Source organism: Aptenodytes forsteri, unplaced genomic scaffold (assembly GCF_000699145.1).
Source record: "Aptenodytes forsteri isolate BGI_AS27 unplaced genomic scaffold, ASM69914v1 Scaffold79, whole genome shotgun sequence".
Lineage (NCBI taxonomy): Eukaryota > Metazoa > Chordata > Aves > Sphenisciformes > Spheniscidae > Aptenodytes > Aptenodytes forsteri.
The window spans coordinates 1,787,441-1,800,463 of NW_008794776.1; the positions used below are offsets into that span (position 1 = coordinate 1,787,441).

Consider the following 13,023-nt stretch of genomic DNA (forward strand, 5'->3'; position numbering starts at 1 on the left):
GGGGCGGGAAGCTTAGCTGCCAGCTGGGGTTAAACCACGACAGGCTTTCTGATGGGAAGAAAGGTGTTGAAACACAAAACACAAGTTTCCATGCCAATGGAGAATGCCTGAACTTTACTTTGAACTCAATTCCTCCACAAATTGAGTGTCATGGTTTAACGCCACACCCTTGCCAGCGGGCAGATCTGCCTAATTTATTCCTTTTACGAGAGTACAAAAGTTGTTATCTGTGAAAAGAATAATTACAGATGGAATTCTAAAAAGTGTAAGCCTACTTAAGCAAAACCAGTAATTTTATTTTTTCTGTTAACATGATATATATATATATATCTCTCATAATATATTAATTCTTCTTTTGGGCTTTTTATACTCTGTAACAACAGCTTTTTTAAGTGGAAAATTGTGATTATAGGCTTAGCTGTGCACGAATTGCTTATCCGTTTTTGTAGTACAAGAAGTTTCTGTCCTCTACTGGTAATATCAATTTTTAATATTAACTGTAACAAATTAATTCACATGGGAAATGTTGTGGTTTCTTCTGGATTACAGGGGTTTTTTTGTTTGTTTGTAGAACCCTTTGGTGAATCTTCCTCTGTCATATACTAATTTATAACAACGTTTTCTAATCTAATTTTAAGTATCACAACTACAAAAAAGTAAAATGCATATATTAATTCTACCTTGAAGGACTGAATACAACAACAACAACAAAAAAAATCAACTAAAATTGAAGGTCGCTTCATACTGTGCTAAGTTAATACACTGACTAGCACAATTACAGAAAGACAGCATACCCTTCGTGCTTTACTTTTATATTTAACTGCCTTTTTTGTCTCTTCTTTTGCATGTTCCACGTAATCTGATGCATTCATCACGTTCTTTTCTATGTTGTTGATCATTTCACCCTTAAAATGAAATTTTTAAGAAAAAATTTTATTATTGGAATCCATGGATCCTTGTTTAATGAACCTAAGAGAAGAAAGGCTATAGAACATCAGCAATTACTTTAAACAAGTGAATAATGTACATATTAGTGGCTGACATTTTTTCTGCTTTGATGTGTAAAGGAAAAAGGGAATGAGAAGCAAGGGCTCAAAGTTCTAACCAAACAAGGCACGTTCATGGGCAAGGCAGACATATTTCTCCCTTTTGCAGGAAAAAATACTGAACACCTGAAAACATACCTGTCAACGTGAGGTATGTTTTAACAGCCAAAACTAAAACTGACATACTAAAGAGATCAGAAATCCCTGACGTGCCTGGAAGTGGGAAAGGACATTGACTATTTTGACACAAGGTTCAACAGTTATCTAAGAAAACGCACACATATAATAGCAACTTCAAAAGTTCCTCAGAACTGAGGGTTTAGAATGTCAGTACATAACAAATTCAAATTAATTATGATGAATGAAATTTGGTAATGGAATGGAGGATTGGTGAAAAATTACAGTCTATTACCTGTGTTTCTGTCCATCAGAAGAAATAATCAGCAGCAGTAAACAGCAAAGCATTAAAGAATGATGCACAAGTAACTTTTGTTCATTTCTAATTCAAAAGAAAACTGCTACCAATTTGCCTTGGCTATATATTTTATATCAAAGCAACACAAGACTTCTAGAACAAAACCCAATTAAAAAAAAATAATAGTCCTTTTCAGGAAAGTTTCTCTCCTGAACATTATTCTTTTCACTCCCTGCATAAGTCAAAGAATTTTAAGAACAGAAGTTAAAAATATTTTTGTTAGATAATTGGTATGTAAAGACTACAAATAGAACGAATTTATGTACGTGTCAAGACAAAGCTTATGAATATAAGAGATGACTTGAATGACTTATCAATCCCTTTACATTCATGTTAGTTATAACAGTAATCATACCTTTGTATTAAGTGCAAGTTGCATACATCCTTGCTAACGCACATTTTATCTTATCACAGTAGTCCTTTACCATGTCTGTGAGAATCCTAAATTACCAAGATATTAGCCAACATTCCAGGAGTGTTGTTCTTACTTAAACATGCACAAAATGTTCAAGCATATCGCAGTATAAGCATGCTGAAGAAAATAGTAAGTATACCAACTGAAAAGAAAGTCTATGCTTAGTTATTCATAGCATATACTACGAATACATCTAGATTATACATTTGTCTAAAACCAGAAAACCTTTAGTGATTAACTTTTATATATTTAATCAGTCAAAAAACACTGTAAGTCTGTATTATCTGAATATAAGCAATTGTTTCTGCATATTTCAAAGAGGAAGACTGGGGAAAAAAATCCCACTTACGTAAATGTGTTTGAATGGATTCATTTACCTGAGTCTCAACAAACATTGCCATGTCCATAAACATTTCATGTAGTTCCCGTATGCTAGATTCCAGTTTCATAATATCCTTGTGACGTGACTCAATTTCATTCAGAGCTTGCCTAGTTATTTGAGAGTCTGATATAATCTTTGGGAGGACAAAAGAAGATACAGACATAAATAAGTATGTGCTGACACACTTCTAAATAGCAGAAGCAGCAGAATAGAAGAGAGACATAACCGGACCAGAAATACATACATCAGAAGTGAAAATTGAAGGATTACCACTCTCTAACATTTCTTCCAGTTCCTCATCAGTGGTGGTCTTTCCAGCTAGAATAAAAACAACAGTACTTCACATAACATCACTTACTCATTATTGAACACAAAATTTTACCATACCAGAAGGATGACAATTCAAAGAAAATTCTTGTATTGAGCATTTTTCAGGATAAAACAATGTAGTGTTTAGCCATTACCAAATGCCATTTTGCATATGAAACAAACAGAAAATATCAAGTCATAGTCAGAAAACAAATGTAGATTCAAAGCTACGATGAAGAATTCCTGGTTGGTGGGGGGTTTTTTGTTGTTTGTTTTGGGGTTTTTTTGTCAAATTGAAGAGTTTGATCAGAAACATTTACAATGTACATATGAACCTCGTTAAGTGGAGTGTTCTTCAGAAGGAAGAACTTGAGATACAGAGTATTTACATAACTTTCAATATTTACCTATTCGATCATGTCACATTGGCACCTAATTTACTTGCTCCCCACCACTGTGTGGGCAGTAAAATCTTTACGTAAATTTAATTTTACCAACACAGGATTACATTCATATTCCACACAGAGATGATTGCCCATAGCGTACCTTCACTTCTACTTTTCATAAAATTTCTAACAATTGTAGTTTATTATTGCATGTTTAAGCAAACTGAATCCTATTGATGACGCTGGCATGACAAATGCAAGTGTTACGAGTTACACATCACATTCAAGTGATTTGTATTGTACAGTTTTAAAAATTACGTATCAAATCCCTGTTCTTCCCATGTAAAATAAGTTCAGTATCTGTAATAACTTATATAATTCTGTCCTATCAGATGAAAGTTACAGTTTGAATATTACTTTCTGATGTTAATACCCAAGAAAGCCGCAAAACCTGCTTTATCCTTTAAAATTTTTAGTGCTGAGGAAAAGCTGAAGGCTCTAATTGGGTCATAACAACATTAACTTAAAAGAACTGTGTCCTGAGGTATTAGGGTCCCTCCCCTCAAATGTATAGGTAAAGAAGAATTTAACTTGCCCAATAAACTTTACCGAAATGCTGAATTGAGCCATTAGCATGAGAGGCTAATGACAAATTTGAGAAGCACATGAAAAGCGAAGTCTTCTTATAATTTGCCAACTTTTCTGTTTGCATTTCCTATTTCAGCAATGTATGTATTTACTTTTACAGGAGATATTCAAAAAGGCTAATTTTAGGTACAAGATGTTACGGATTTTTTTCAACACCTTCTGAGGTAGATGCCGTAGTTCAGAGTAGAGTCAGATACCTTTCTGAATACTCCTCGTAATAATCAATGATAAAGTAAGTCAAATGTGAGTCAGTCAAGAAATGATTACAGTACATGTAACGGCAGCACTGATTTTATGTCAGCTGAATTTAGCAAATGTTCTTATTGACAAAAATAGAAGAGCATAAAAAGGGATGTTGTCCTGTTTAGCATGTTAATTTTAGAATGGTTTTTAATAACACTTACTGTCTTCAGAACACAGCTTTTCTTAATGTTTCGTTTAAAGTTGCAACATTGGAAATAAATGAAACAAAGGAAAAAGGTATTTTCTTTAATAATTTTCAACAAAAAAGAAATGATTTAGTGAGTTTTCTCTATTTTCTTTACAGCTGTTCTGAAAAGTAGCATCAAAGAATTTATGCCATATGTTAAAATTGTTTCTTTTCCCTCACATGCTTCAAGAAGATGTCCAAGACATATGATGCTTTGTACCATCTTTAAGCAGTAAGGAACAAGGGAGGTACTAACAACACAATTAATCTTTTTTTAAAAAAGTGTATTCAGGCCACTTACTTATCTCTAATTGTCTCTGTATCCGACCTTTGCTGCGTTCTCGAAAAAGAGTTTGGGTCTCGTTGTATTCCGTCATGACCTCCACAAACTTGTGAGCTAATACAGAGTGCTGTTTTTTGAGGATTTAAAAATGTGGAACAAAAACGTTTATTTTTTTTTGACACAGCAAATACTACTGCACAACAACTGAAAGTGTTATTTACATTCCAACAAAACAGAACATGAAGTTCTGAAACTATTTCAGAAAAGTGAAACTCATTCTTCAATTTACTAGAATCCTTTTATTTTCTTTAAACTTATTAAGTAATCATACCTGTGTTTTTCTTATCCTGAGGTCCGCTGATGTCCGATTAGCATTTTCACCCTGATCAAAACTTTGTTCAATAGCTAAGAAAAATACAAGAACATTATGAGTCAATGTTCAGTGTAATTATTTAATAGTGTAGCTCAGTTACTTTGTAAATACTAGTAATTATTACTTTTTTTCACGTACAAGCTCCCCACAGATATGCTTAACATTTCTGGGGGAGGAGGACTGGCAGAGAGAGAGATATATATTAAAAAATAATTAAAATAATTTCAATAATTGGTACAGATCTTAAAACACAGTAACTACTTCAGTAGGAATTGCATACAATTTATGCATACATAATACAGCTTTTAAAGTTTAAAAATTCAGCTGCAGTGCATTAAGTTCGTAACACTGCTACCATCCTGAATCATTACAAGAGACAGTAGTTTTATTTCTCCTCACAACTTACCCTTTAACCTGGCTCGGATTTTACCATCTACAACTCTACCTTGCTTGTATTCAGTACAACCATGCACTTATTATGCTCCTAAGTACTTTAAATATGATTTTTGTAACAGCATACTATCAGAGTCCTGCTTCTTATGACAGGCCCTTACACTTGGCAAATGTTATTACCAAATCACCAACTAAACCAGGTGATAAAATATTCCACGTTTTTTGTTAACATAACACTTCCAGGGTAATATTCCTTTGCTGGTTAAAATGAAAGTTCACTGAAGTCTATCAAGTGAAAATACAGATTTATCTCACATTTTTTTAGTTCTGTTGTTTATTACGGACTCACTGCTTTTGCCCTTATAAACATAACTGTACCATGCACTACCTATATTTTTTGAAGAATACTATACAGAGTATTCATGAAGAACTTTGCTAGATCTCTGTTATTGGGTTTACTGAAGACACTAGATTCACAAGAGCACACATTAGTTACAAGCAATGTCATGTTCCTACACAGTTCAGATGCATTAATAAGCACAATTTTTAGCACAAACACAAGCTGATAAATGATCTGAGACTACAGATTTTAAACATTCAGATGAACCCTTATTAAACCTGAGATTCACTGACTGTATATGGTTAAGACAAAAAGCAGTCCACAAAATCATGTTTAAGAATACAAACATATGCCCATCCATAAACAAAGAAAATAGGGGGAAAAAACCTAATATCCGAAGTTCGGTTTTCATCAACAAAAAGATAAGTGTAAAGCTAGTGTCGCAACATTGCACAAAAATATCTCAGCATCTTTTCTTCCCTTTTCTTTGAACGGTGCCCACAAACCCAGGCATGCCTTGAGTTAAGAAGTGTTGAGAACAGAGAAGGTTCCATGTTTCTGGGTAAGTTCCCTAAACTTTCGAGTTCTCTGTTCAGAAAGCACATCTTCACTTTCAGCTTTGGGGTTACAGCGTCTAAAAATAGGGCTCCAGCATGGAACTCTTACTACCACTGAAGCAGCTGGCTGTAGCGTTAGATGGGACCTTGCCCTTACTGAAGAATAAAGAGAAGATGATGGGTTTACTGTGTGAGCTTCAGCTGACAACTTCAACATTTTCACAAATCAAAAGAAATGCAAGTAGCCTCTAAGTTTCTGAAGACACAATCAATTTCAAGATACTGTATTAAACGAGTTTTGGTCTAGCAAAGGTTTGGATGATGCAACAAATATTCTGAAAATGTACTTATTCAAATGAGACTTAGAAAAGGTAAAAATAAGCAAATGAAAATATAAATTCAATATTAAATGGGAATATTTAAATAAATAAACGGTGTTACATTTTGCATTCTGAACACCTGAAGTTCTATTCCTATAGATAGCTAAAACAAAAATATTTATTTCAGAATATCTAGCCACACATATCTGAAATCTAAAAAAAAGTGATACTCACTTCCTTCAGGATTTGGTGCTGAGAGGATAATGCTATGCTGCTTCTTCACTTCTTCCACATTTTGTGCTATTTTTGCTATATTATTTCTAAGTTCCTCAACCTAGAGGAAGAGAAATATGGCAATGAAAACATTATAGGAATTCAGGGCAAAAAAAATCGTAAAGTATTTCATTGCAACATTTGTAACTATCTGACAGAAATCCCAGCAAAAATGTTGACATTTAAACAGCTTGCACTTTTTTTTAAGAAAAAATGGTATTCTTAATAGCAAATATGTTCTATATGGCCAAAAACTTAAGTGATACTATTCTTAATAAAAAAGATCTTAAAATTCTATAAGCAAATTCCTTGTCGATAGGGAGTCAAAACCACTTCTATGCAGTAAAGACAGAAAATACCCTGAAATAAACAAGCAAAAGCATTACCAACATTTGATTTGGCATACCATTACAAAGCTTATTGGGGGGGGTGTGTGTAGATGAATTGTGAACCTAATTGCAGAAATTAAAAGGCACGGAAAGAAAACTGTAAGGCTTTAATACATGGTGAAAACTGTAACTTTACCTGTTGGAAAAAATCATCCATAAAATGGTCTTTTTCAACAATAACTGTCTCCCCATCTTCATTTCCTTTACACTGTAAAAGACAACAAAACAAATCTATGAAATAAAACTCAGGATACTGTTCTGAAACGACGATGACTTCTTCCACATTGCTACGGCAGACACGGTTTTGTCAATAGTCTGCAAAGTCAAAGAAGTAAGTTTTCCTCTTCTGAGGACTCTAATCTAAAAACAAATAAGCAGAGAGGTCAAAGAAAGTCACCTGACTACCATGAAGTTGTGAATGCTAAGGCATGTACTTCTCCGTAAACAACTTCAGGACAGAACCAGTCTGTAAGTGATGCCACAGTTTTCATCACCTGTCATAAAAATTATGAAAATACAATTTGGCATGTAAGTGTTCTCTCACAGCATAAAGATACTTCCCCAGTGAGTCCCACAGGAACTGAAAATAATACTCGGTTTATTGAGACAGTAAATCAAACCCTCTCGAAGAAATACTAAGAGGGGTGCTGATGACTGACTTATTACGTCACAAGCTGAACGTCCAATGAAGGCTAGAACAAAAAGCTATCAACATCTGCTTACTAGCTTTGCCCTTGGGCGTTTTCAAGGCTGCCATTCCACAACAGTTTAGACATAATTATGCTACACTGAACTATACATGCATTACATAACTGATAAACCCTTAGAATAGCAGCCAAGGAGGCAGAAGCTCAAGTTGACAGGCTCTCACAGATCTCCAGGGCACACAGCCCAATACGTTCCCTGAGTCACACTTCCCTAGCCCTTGAGCCAACCCAGCAGAATATATGGATCTTGACAGTAACCGAGATTCAAATTTGCTCAAAGGAAGAGAGAATTAACATGCATCGTATAAAGGCAAAGACTTCCAGCTTCCATGTTCTCTAGTTCCCTCTGTAGAGGACACTGTTTGAACTGCATCGAATCAAAATTAGAACAAAATATTATTCTGCCATAAAGTCAACGGGTTATCTGTTAGGAAAAAAACCCTGCAAGACAGGTAACATCAAGGGATTTTCGTGTTCAAAGCTCCTGCTTTCTTACAAGCCCCTCTACCTTTGACCTTCTAACACCCACTTTCTGCTCCTAAACCCTGACCCTATTACGCAATAAGCCCTTTGTTTCTGGTTTTATTAAATTAGGTGAAATGTGTATTATTTGCCTGACAATTGTGCAGTTTAATCCAATGTCAAACACTGCTATTATCTGATAAAGAAGGTTATACTCAATGATGATCTACGCATCAAAATCTACTAAGACTGCCCCAAATCTTCAAGGAAAGTTATTACTTATACTTTGCGACAGTTCCTTTCCTGCAAATTCAGGGAGTGCATAAACTAGAACTCATTATTAAAGAATCTGTCCTTAGGGACTGTAATCAATTAACAGTCTTGCTTAATACAAATAAGCAAGGAAGTCTGTGCCCAAATAAAGTTACCCAACTTTTACCCATACCAGAGACTGCAGTGCTACAGAGCTGCCAGTTATAAGTTAATATTTAAGAATGAGCTACGCTTTAAAGACATTTAATTTCATTACCTGTGTAAAAGAACACTTTCTGCTTACATCTACTGAGTAAAGAATAATCTTTCTAATTATTTATAACCACATCCTCTATTTAGTCAATTGGACTAAAAATAATGAAAATAGTATCAGCTAAGAGATTCAGCATGTCAGCTTTTAGTTTGGTCAGAAGATCTTAGTAAAACATTAAACACCTGAGTGAATCTTAAACAAATGAAAGATACAAAAACCTTGCTCAGAAGTCTTGTTTGTGGGTGCTAGGCTGGAAAGAAGTAATCATGATTACCCACCCTGCAGTCAGTTCCTCCTTCATTTCACTTTCACACTTGGTTGCACTGACACCAACGACAGATCAGTTTGCTGTCTACAACTTGCTGAAGGATTTATGGACAGCCTACCCTGAACATTAGCACTTGAAAGACACCTGATGACTTGTCAACCTCTATTCTCTAAGTTCTTAAATCACCACCTTACCTAAAGTTGAAGAGAGTTAGCAAATAAGCTGTATTTAAGTGATGCACCTTCTTTTGACAAGCACACAATTCAACTAAGAACTCACTTTTGTCATCAAGTTTAGCAGAAACATATTGTTTCTCCTAGACCTCACCTCTTCAGTATCACAAAAAACTGATAAAAAGTGTCATGTCAATGCCAAGAGCAATGTAATGAAGTCTGTTTGCAGCTCGTACCTTGACCTTGGCACTGAAAGTCTGGGCCATACAACTCCATAAACATTCACAGACTTATATATCAAGTTCCCTCAAAAGTTGGTTTATATGACAGAATCCAGATATTCAGACAATATCATTTCTCAGCTCCAAGCAGGCGCTATCCTGATGGTTTATGAAACTTCTGACATTTCCCATACGTCATACAATTGCAGAAATAAGGCTAGCTTGAGATGTCTTACCAAATTAGTTACTGAACTTTGAAACTCAAAACAGCTTTTGACCTAAAACCATGACTATCGCTTGCCCCTGAAATTCCAATCAACGTTAGGTTTTTTTTCCTCAGTCCAGATCACCTGTATTCCTCTGGCAGGCTGCAAGGATAATAACCAACCACCATCATCCCAATGAATCAGACCCAAAGAGCGGGTTATAGCATTACTCCTTATAGCATCAGTGTTTCAAGAAATTCTTTTATATCAGAGTAGCCAAGGAGGGCTTACAGAGGGCCAAGATCTGTCAGGCAGCTTTGGCATTAACATGCATTTAGTAGCATTATTGTGCAACCAGAAAAACATCATATGGTAACTGTCTACAAGAAATTACTTTACACTGTTATGACATGGAAAACATACAGGTCATCTTCAGAAAAATTCCATGTTTGAACAAAGACTAACATAAGAGGTTAACTCAGGGGAAAAAAAAGAACTCAGTAATGTTTTCCTCCTTCTGAAAAGGATCCTTTTGCATTTTTTTCCGTACCACCCAATTCTACCAATTTTAACTTTTGTGACTTTGTGGTTCTTCTCTCATTCCTAAACAGTTTTGGGGGCACTAAGTGAATGCCCAAGAAATAGTTTACAAAAAAAATCAATGCAGTTCTGTTCAAGTTACAGGTCTTTGTTTAAAAAACAAAAAAGCTACGATCAAATATAAACATATTTTTCAAAGGTTATGTCTAAGATATCCTCAGTAACACTCAAGAGTAAAGAAATATAAAAAGCATGTATTTAAAATGATTCCCCGATCAAGCAAGAAAAATGGGATTTCAATAGAGAGCTCTGCATCCAATCTCGGCATATAACAAGATGGTAATTTCTGAGCCATATGAACAACCCACCCCAAACTTCAGATCTGAAACATCACACTTAAGCAGAGAAGGTTTACATCCTACCTCTTTCTTAAATGATGTAACGACAGTAACAAAAAAGTTTGAATGAGGTTTATTAACAGACTTTTAAAAGGACATCTGTTTTTAATATCTGACGCTGCCTGAGTGTGCTGAACTGAGTGTCTGAACACAGATCCTACAGCTCTTTTTAAGTCATTTTAGGATGGACTTGTATCCGTGAACAGCAAACCATTGAAGGCTGGGAGAATATTTTACACAATCATTGCTATGTACTTGCCCTGTTTTTTTTTTTCTTCCCTAAACATCTACTATCAATCACTGCTGAAAACAGCGTTGGATCAGAGAGAACCTTTTATTCTTCTTTTGCGCTCAAAATAACTAAAACCCGGCTGGGATTTGATCAATTGTCCAGTTAATTGTATTAAAATTGTATTAATTGTATTAAAGGACTATTCAAACAGATGAAATAAGTTCATTTTGGCCTGCTTAGAATAATTTAGAAACAACATTAAAATAATCCCCCAGAAGTGGACAAATACAATTATGGTTGCTATCTTCTGAAAATGCATGTACTTTACAGGACTTTTTCTAGCTAGAAAATAAGAGGAAGCAACATTATTTGAAGGCTATATAATCTGCATGTCTTCAACAATTTCTCCATAGTTATTCCTGAAGATTCCACAGGCCCAGGCCTGTTTAAAAACCACAACGTCTATGCTCTACCCTTCACTTAATGATTTAGCCACATAAAATACAATGGAACTACACTAACCAAACTGAAAGTTTGGAAAACAGGCAAATAAGTGTTAATACATTATTTCTTCAGATTATTTATTCCTTTTCAAAGCAATCTTATCTATGTGTGGTCAAGGATCACTGCTCAAAGCATTTATACTAGTAAGGGAAAAATCACTTCACAAAAACATGATCTTTTTTGATATTTCAGATAAAGATGTAAGATGGAAGTTGCTACTTCCATGAGTTCCCTGTGGGAGTCAAGTTTTACAAAAGCCATCTCCCTCGGGTATGCAACTTTTCAAAACTTCATGTCAACTACACACTTCTAAGTGATAAAATGTAGACTGGATCTTCAATAACTTCTACCTTCATTTGATGTTTAAATATTTTCTTCCAGTTAGAAGAAAACTTCAATTTTAAGTCTCTAAGGTATTTGTTAATTCTACAGGCAGTGAAAATTACGTTGATGAACATATGAAGCACTTCAGCAATACTGACCACTGTGTTTAAAGTAGTAGCTTGCTGCAGTAATGTTTCAGTTAAAGATGTAGCTTGCTGCAGTACAGTAATGTCTTCAGATGTCGAATACTAAAGCTGGCTTAAAACCCTCTATGTACAGTTGCTTTAAAAACTTTTAACAATATCTAAGGGGAGGGGGGTTTAGGGTTTGGGTTTTTTTAATTAAAAAACCCATACAACAGACCACTGCTGCTTCCCCTCAGTCAGAATGAAGTCTACATATTTAAGAGTATAACCTATAAAGCGAATTCAGACCACCATTTACTGCTTCCTCTTTCTGGGAAGCGTGTACCATCACTGAAATTTGGCACATATTCCTACAACCTGGACATGTTTAGAAATAGGAAAAGGGAAGAAGTATACCTGCAAGAACGTACACATTTCTTTGGCATGACTCCAAAACATCTTTCCTGGTAAAGATACTGTAATCTAATCATGCAAAAACTTTTCAGATACCAATTCATCCTTTTGGAGAGGATGACAAAGAGACTAGCAATTCCATCACTTAGAGATGGACCTTCCAAAATGTATTTTGTGGTCCAGAAGATACGAACTTAGTTTTAAGATGAACGAGCCCCAAACCTGCATGCAGCTCAACACAGGCCAACTTCTACATGTATGTGGAGTCCTAGAACTATCACAGGAACTCCTGTGTGCTCTCCATTTCTTTTCAGCGGGGAAAAAAAAAAAAGAGTCAAATATCTTTTTATTTTAACCAAGCCATATCCTGCTGAAGACACACATGATGGTACCTCCCTCCAACTCTCCCTTCTTTTTCAGGACACTGTTTTCAAAGCACAAATAAGGGAAAGGAAAAGAGCGTATAAACACAACCAGCTACCATTTTGTAAACACGCGGAAAATAAAGTCTGCAGATAGCTCTATTGACGCATTACTGGTTAAACAGTTCCCAAGCAGATAAATCTACCTCACTACACCACAGGCAGTTCGAAAACAAAATTATTATCCAGTTTATCTGTCATTCAAAGCGTTGACGTTTGAAACGCGTTAGAAGTTAGGAGGAAGCGGGGGAAGGCGATCTGTGAAGATCGGAAAAGCTTGAATGCTGCTGCCAGATCCCCAGGCTCCGACGCGCCTCCCCGGCTCTCGGGAGGAAGCCGCCCCCCTCCCCGAGAAGGGCGCTGGAAAACAGCGTGCGGCAGCCGGAGACCTCCCTGCCCCCAAGGACGCGGCCGAGGCGCTGGCTCCGCGGATCCCGCCGCGCAACATCAGCCTTCCCGCCGCTGACCGTTACCTCAGGCGG

At 35.8% G+C, this 13,023-nt stretch overlaps 1 protein-coding gene across 1 annotated transcript in view; it reads right to left on the reverse strand.

The window, feature by feature from the left end:
* The window catches only part of STX2 (syntaxin 2), a 10,510-nt gene extending 2,734 nt beyond the window's left edge, over window positions 1-7,776 (reverse strand). Inside the window, 10 exon segments of the mRNA XM_019470774.1 lie at window positions 795-905; window positions 2,314-2,451; window positions 2,563-2,636; window positions 4,393-4,501; window positions 4,706-4,779; window positions 5,154-5,196; window positions 6,560-6,691; window positions 7,156-7,236; window positions 7,238-7,263; window positions 7,743-7,776. Of these exon segments, the coding sequence (XP_019326319.1) occupies window positions 795-905; window positions 2,314-2,451; window positions 2,563-2,636; window positions 4,393-4,501; window positions 4,706-4,779; window positions 5,154-5,196; window positions 6,560-6,691; window positions 7,156-7,236; window positions 7,238-7,263; window positions 7,743-7,776 (822 nt within the window).
* Between the last annotated feature and the right edge of the window lie 5,247 nt (window positions 7,777-13,023).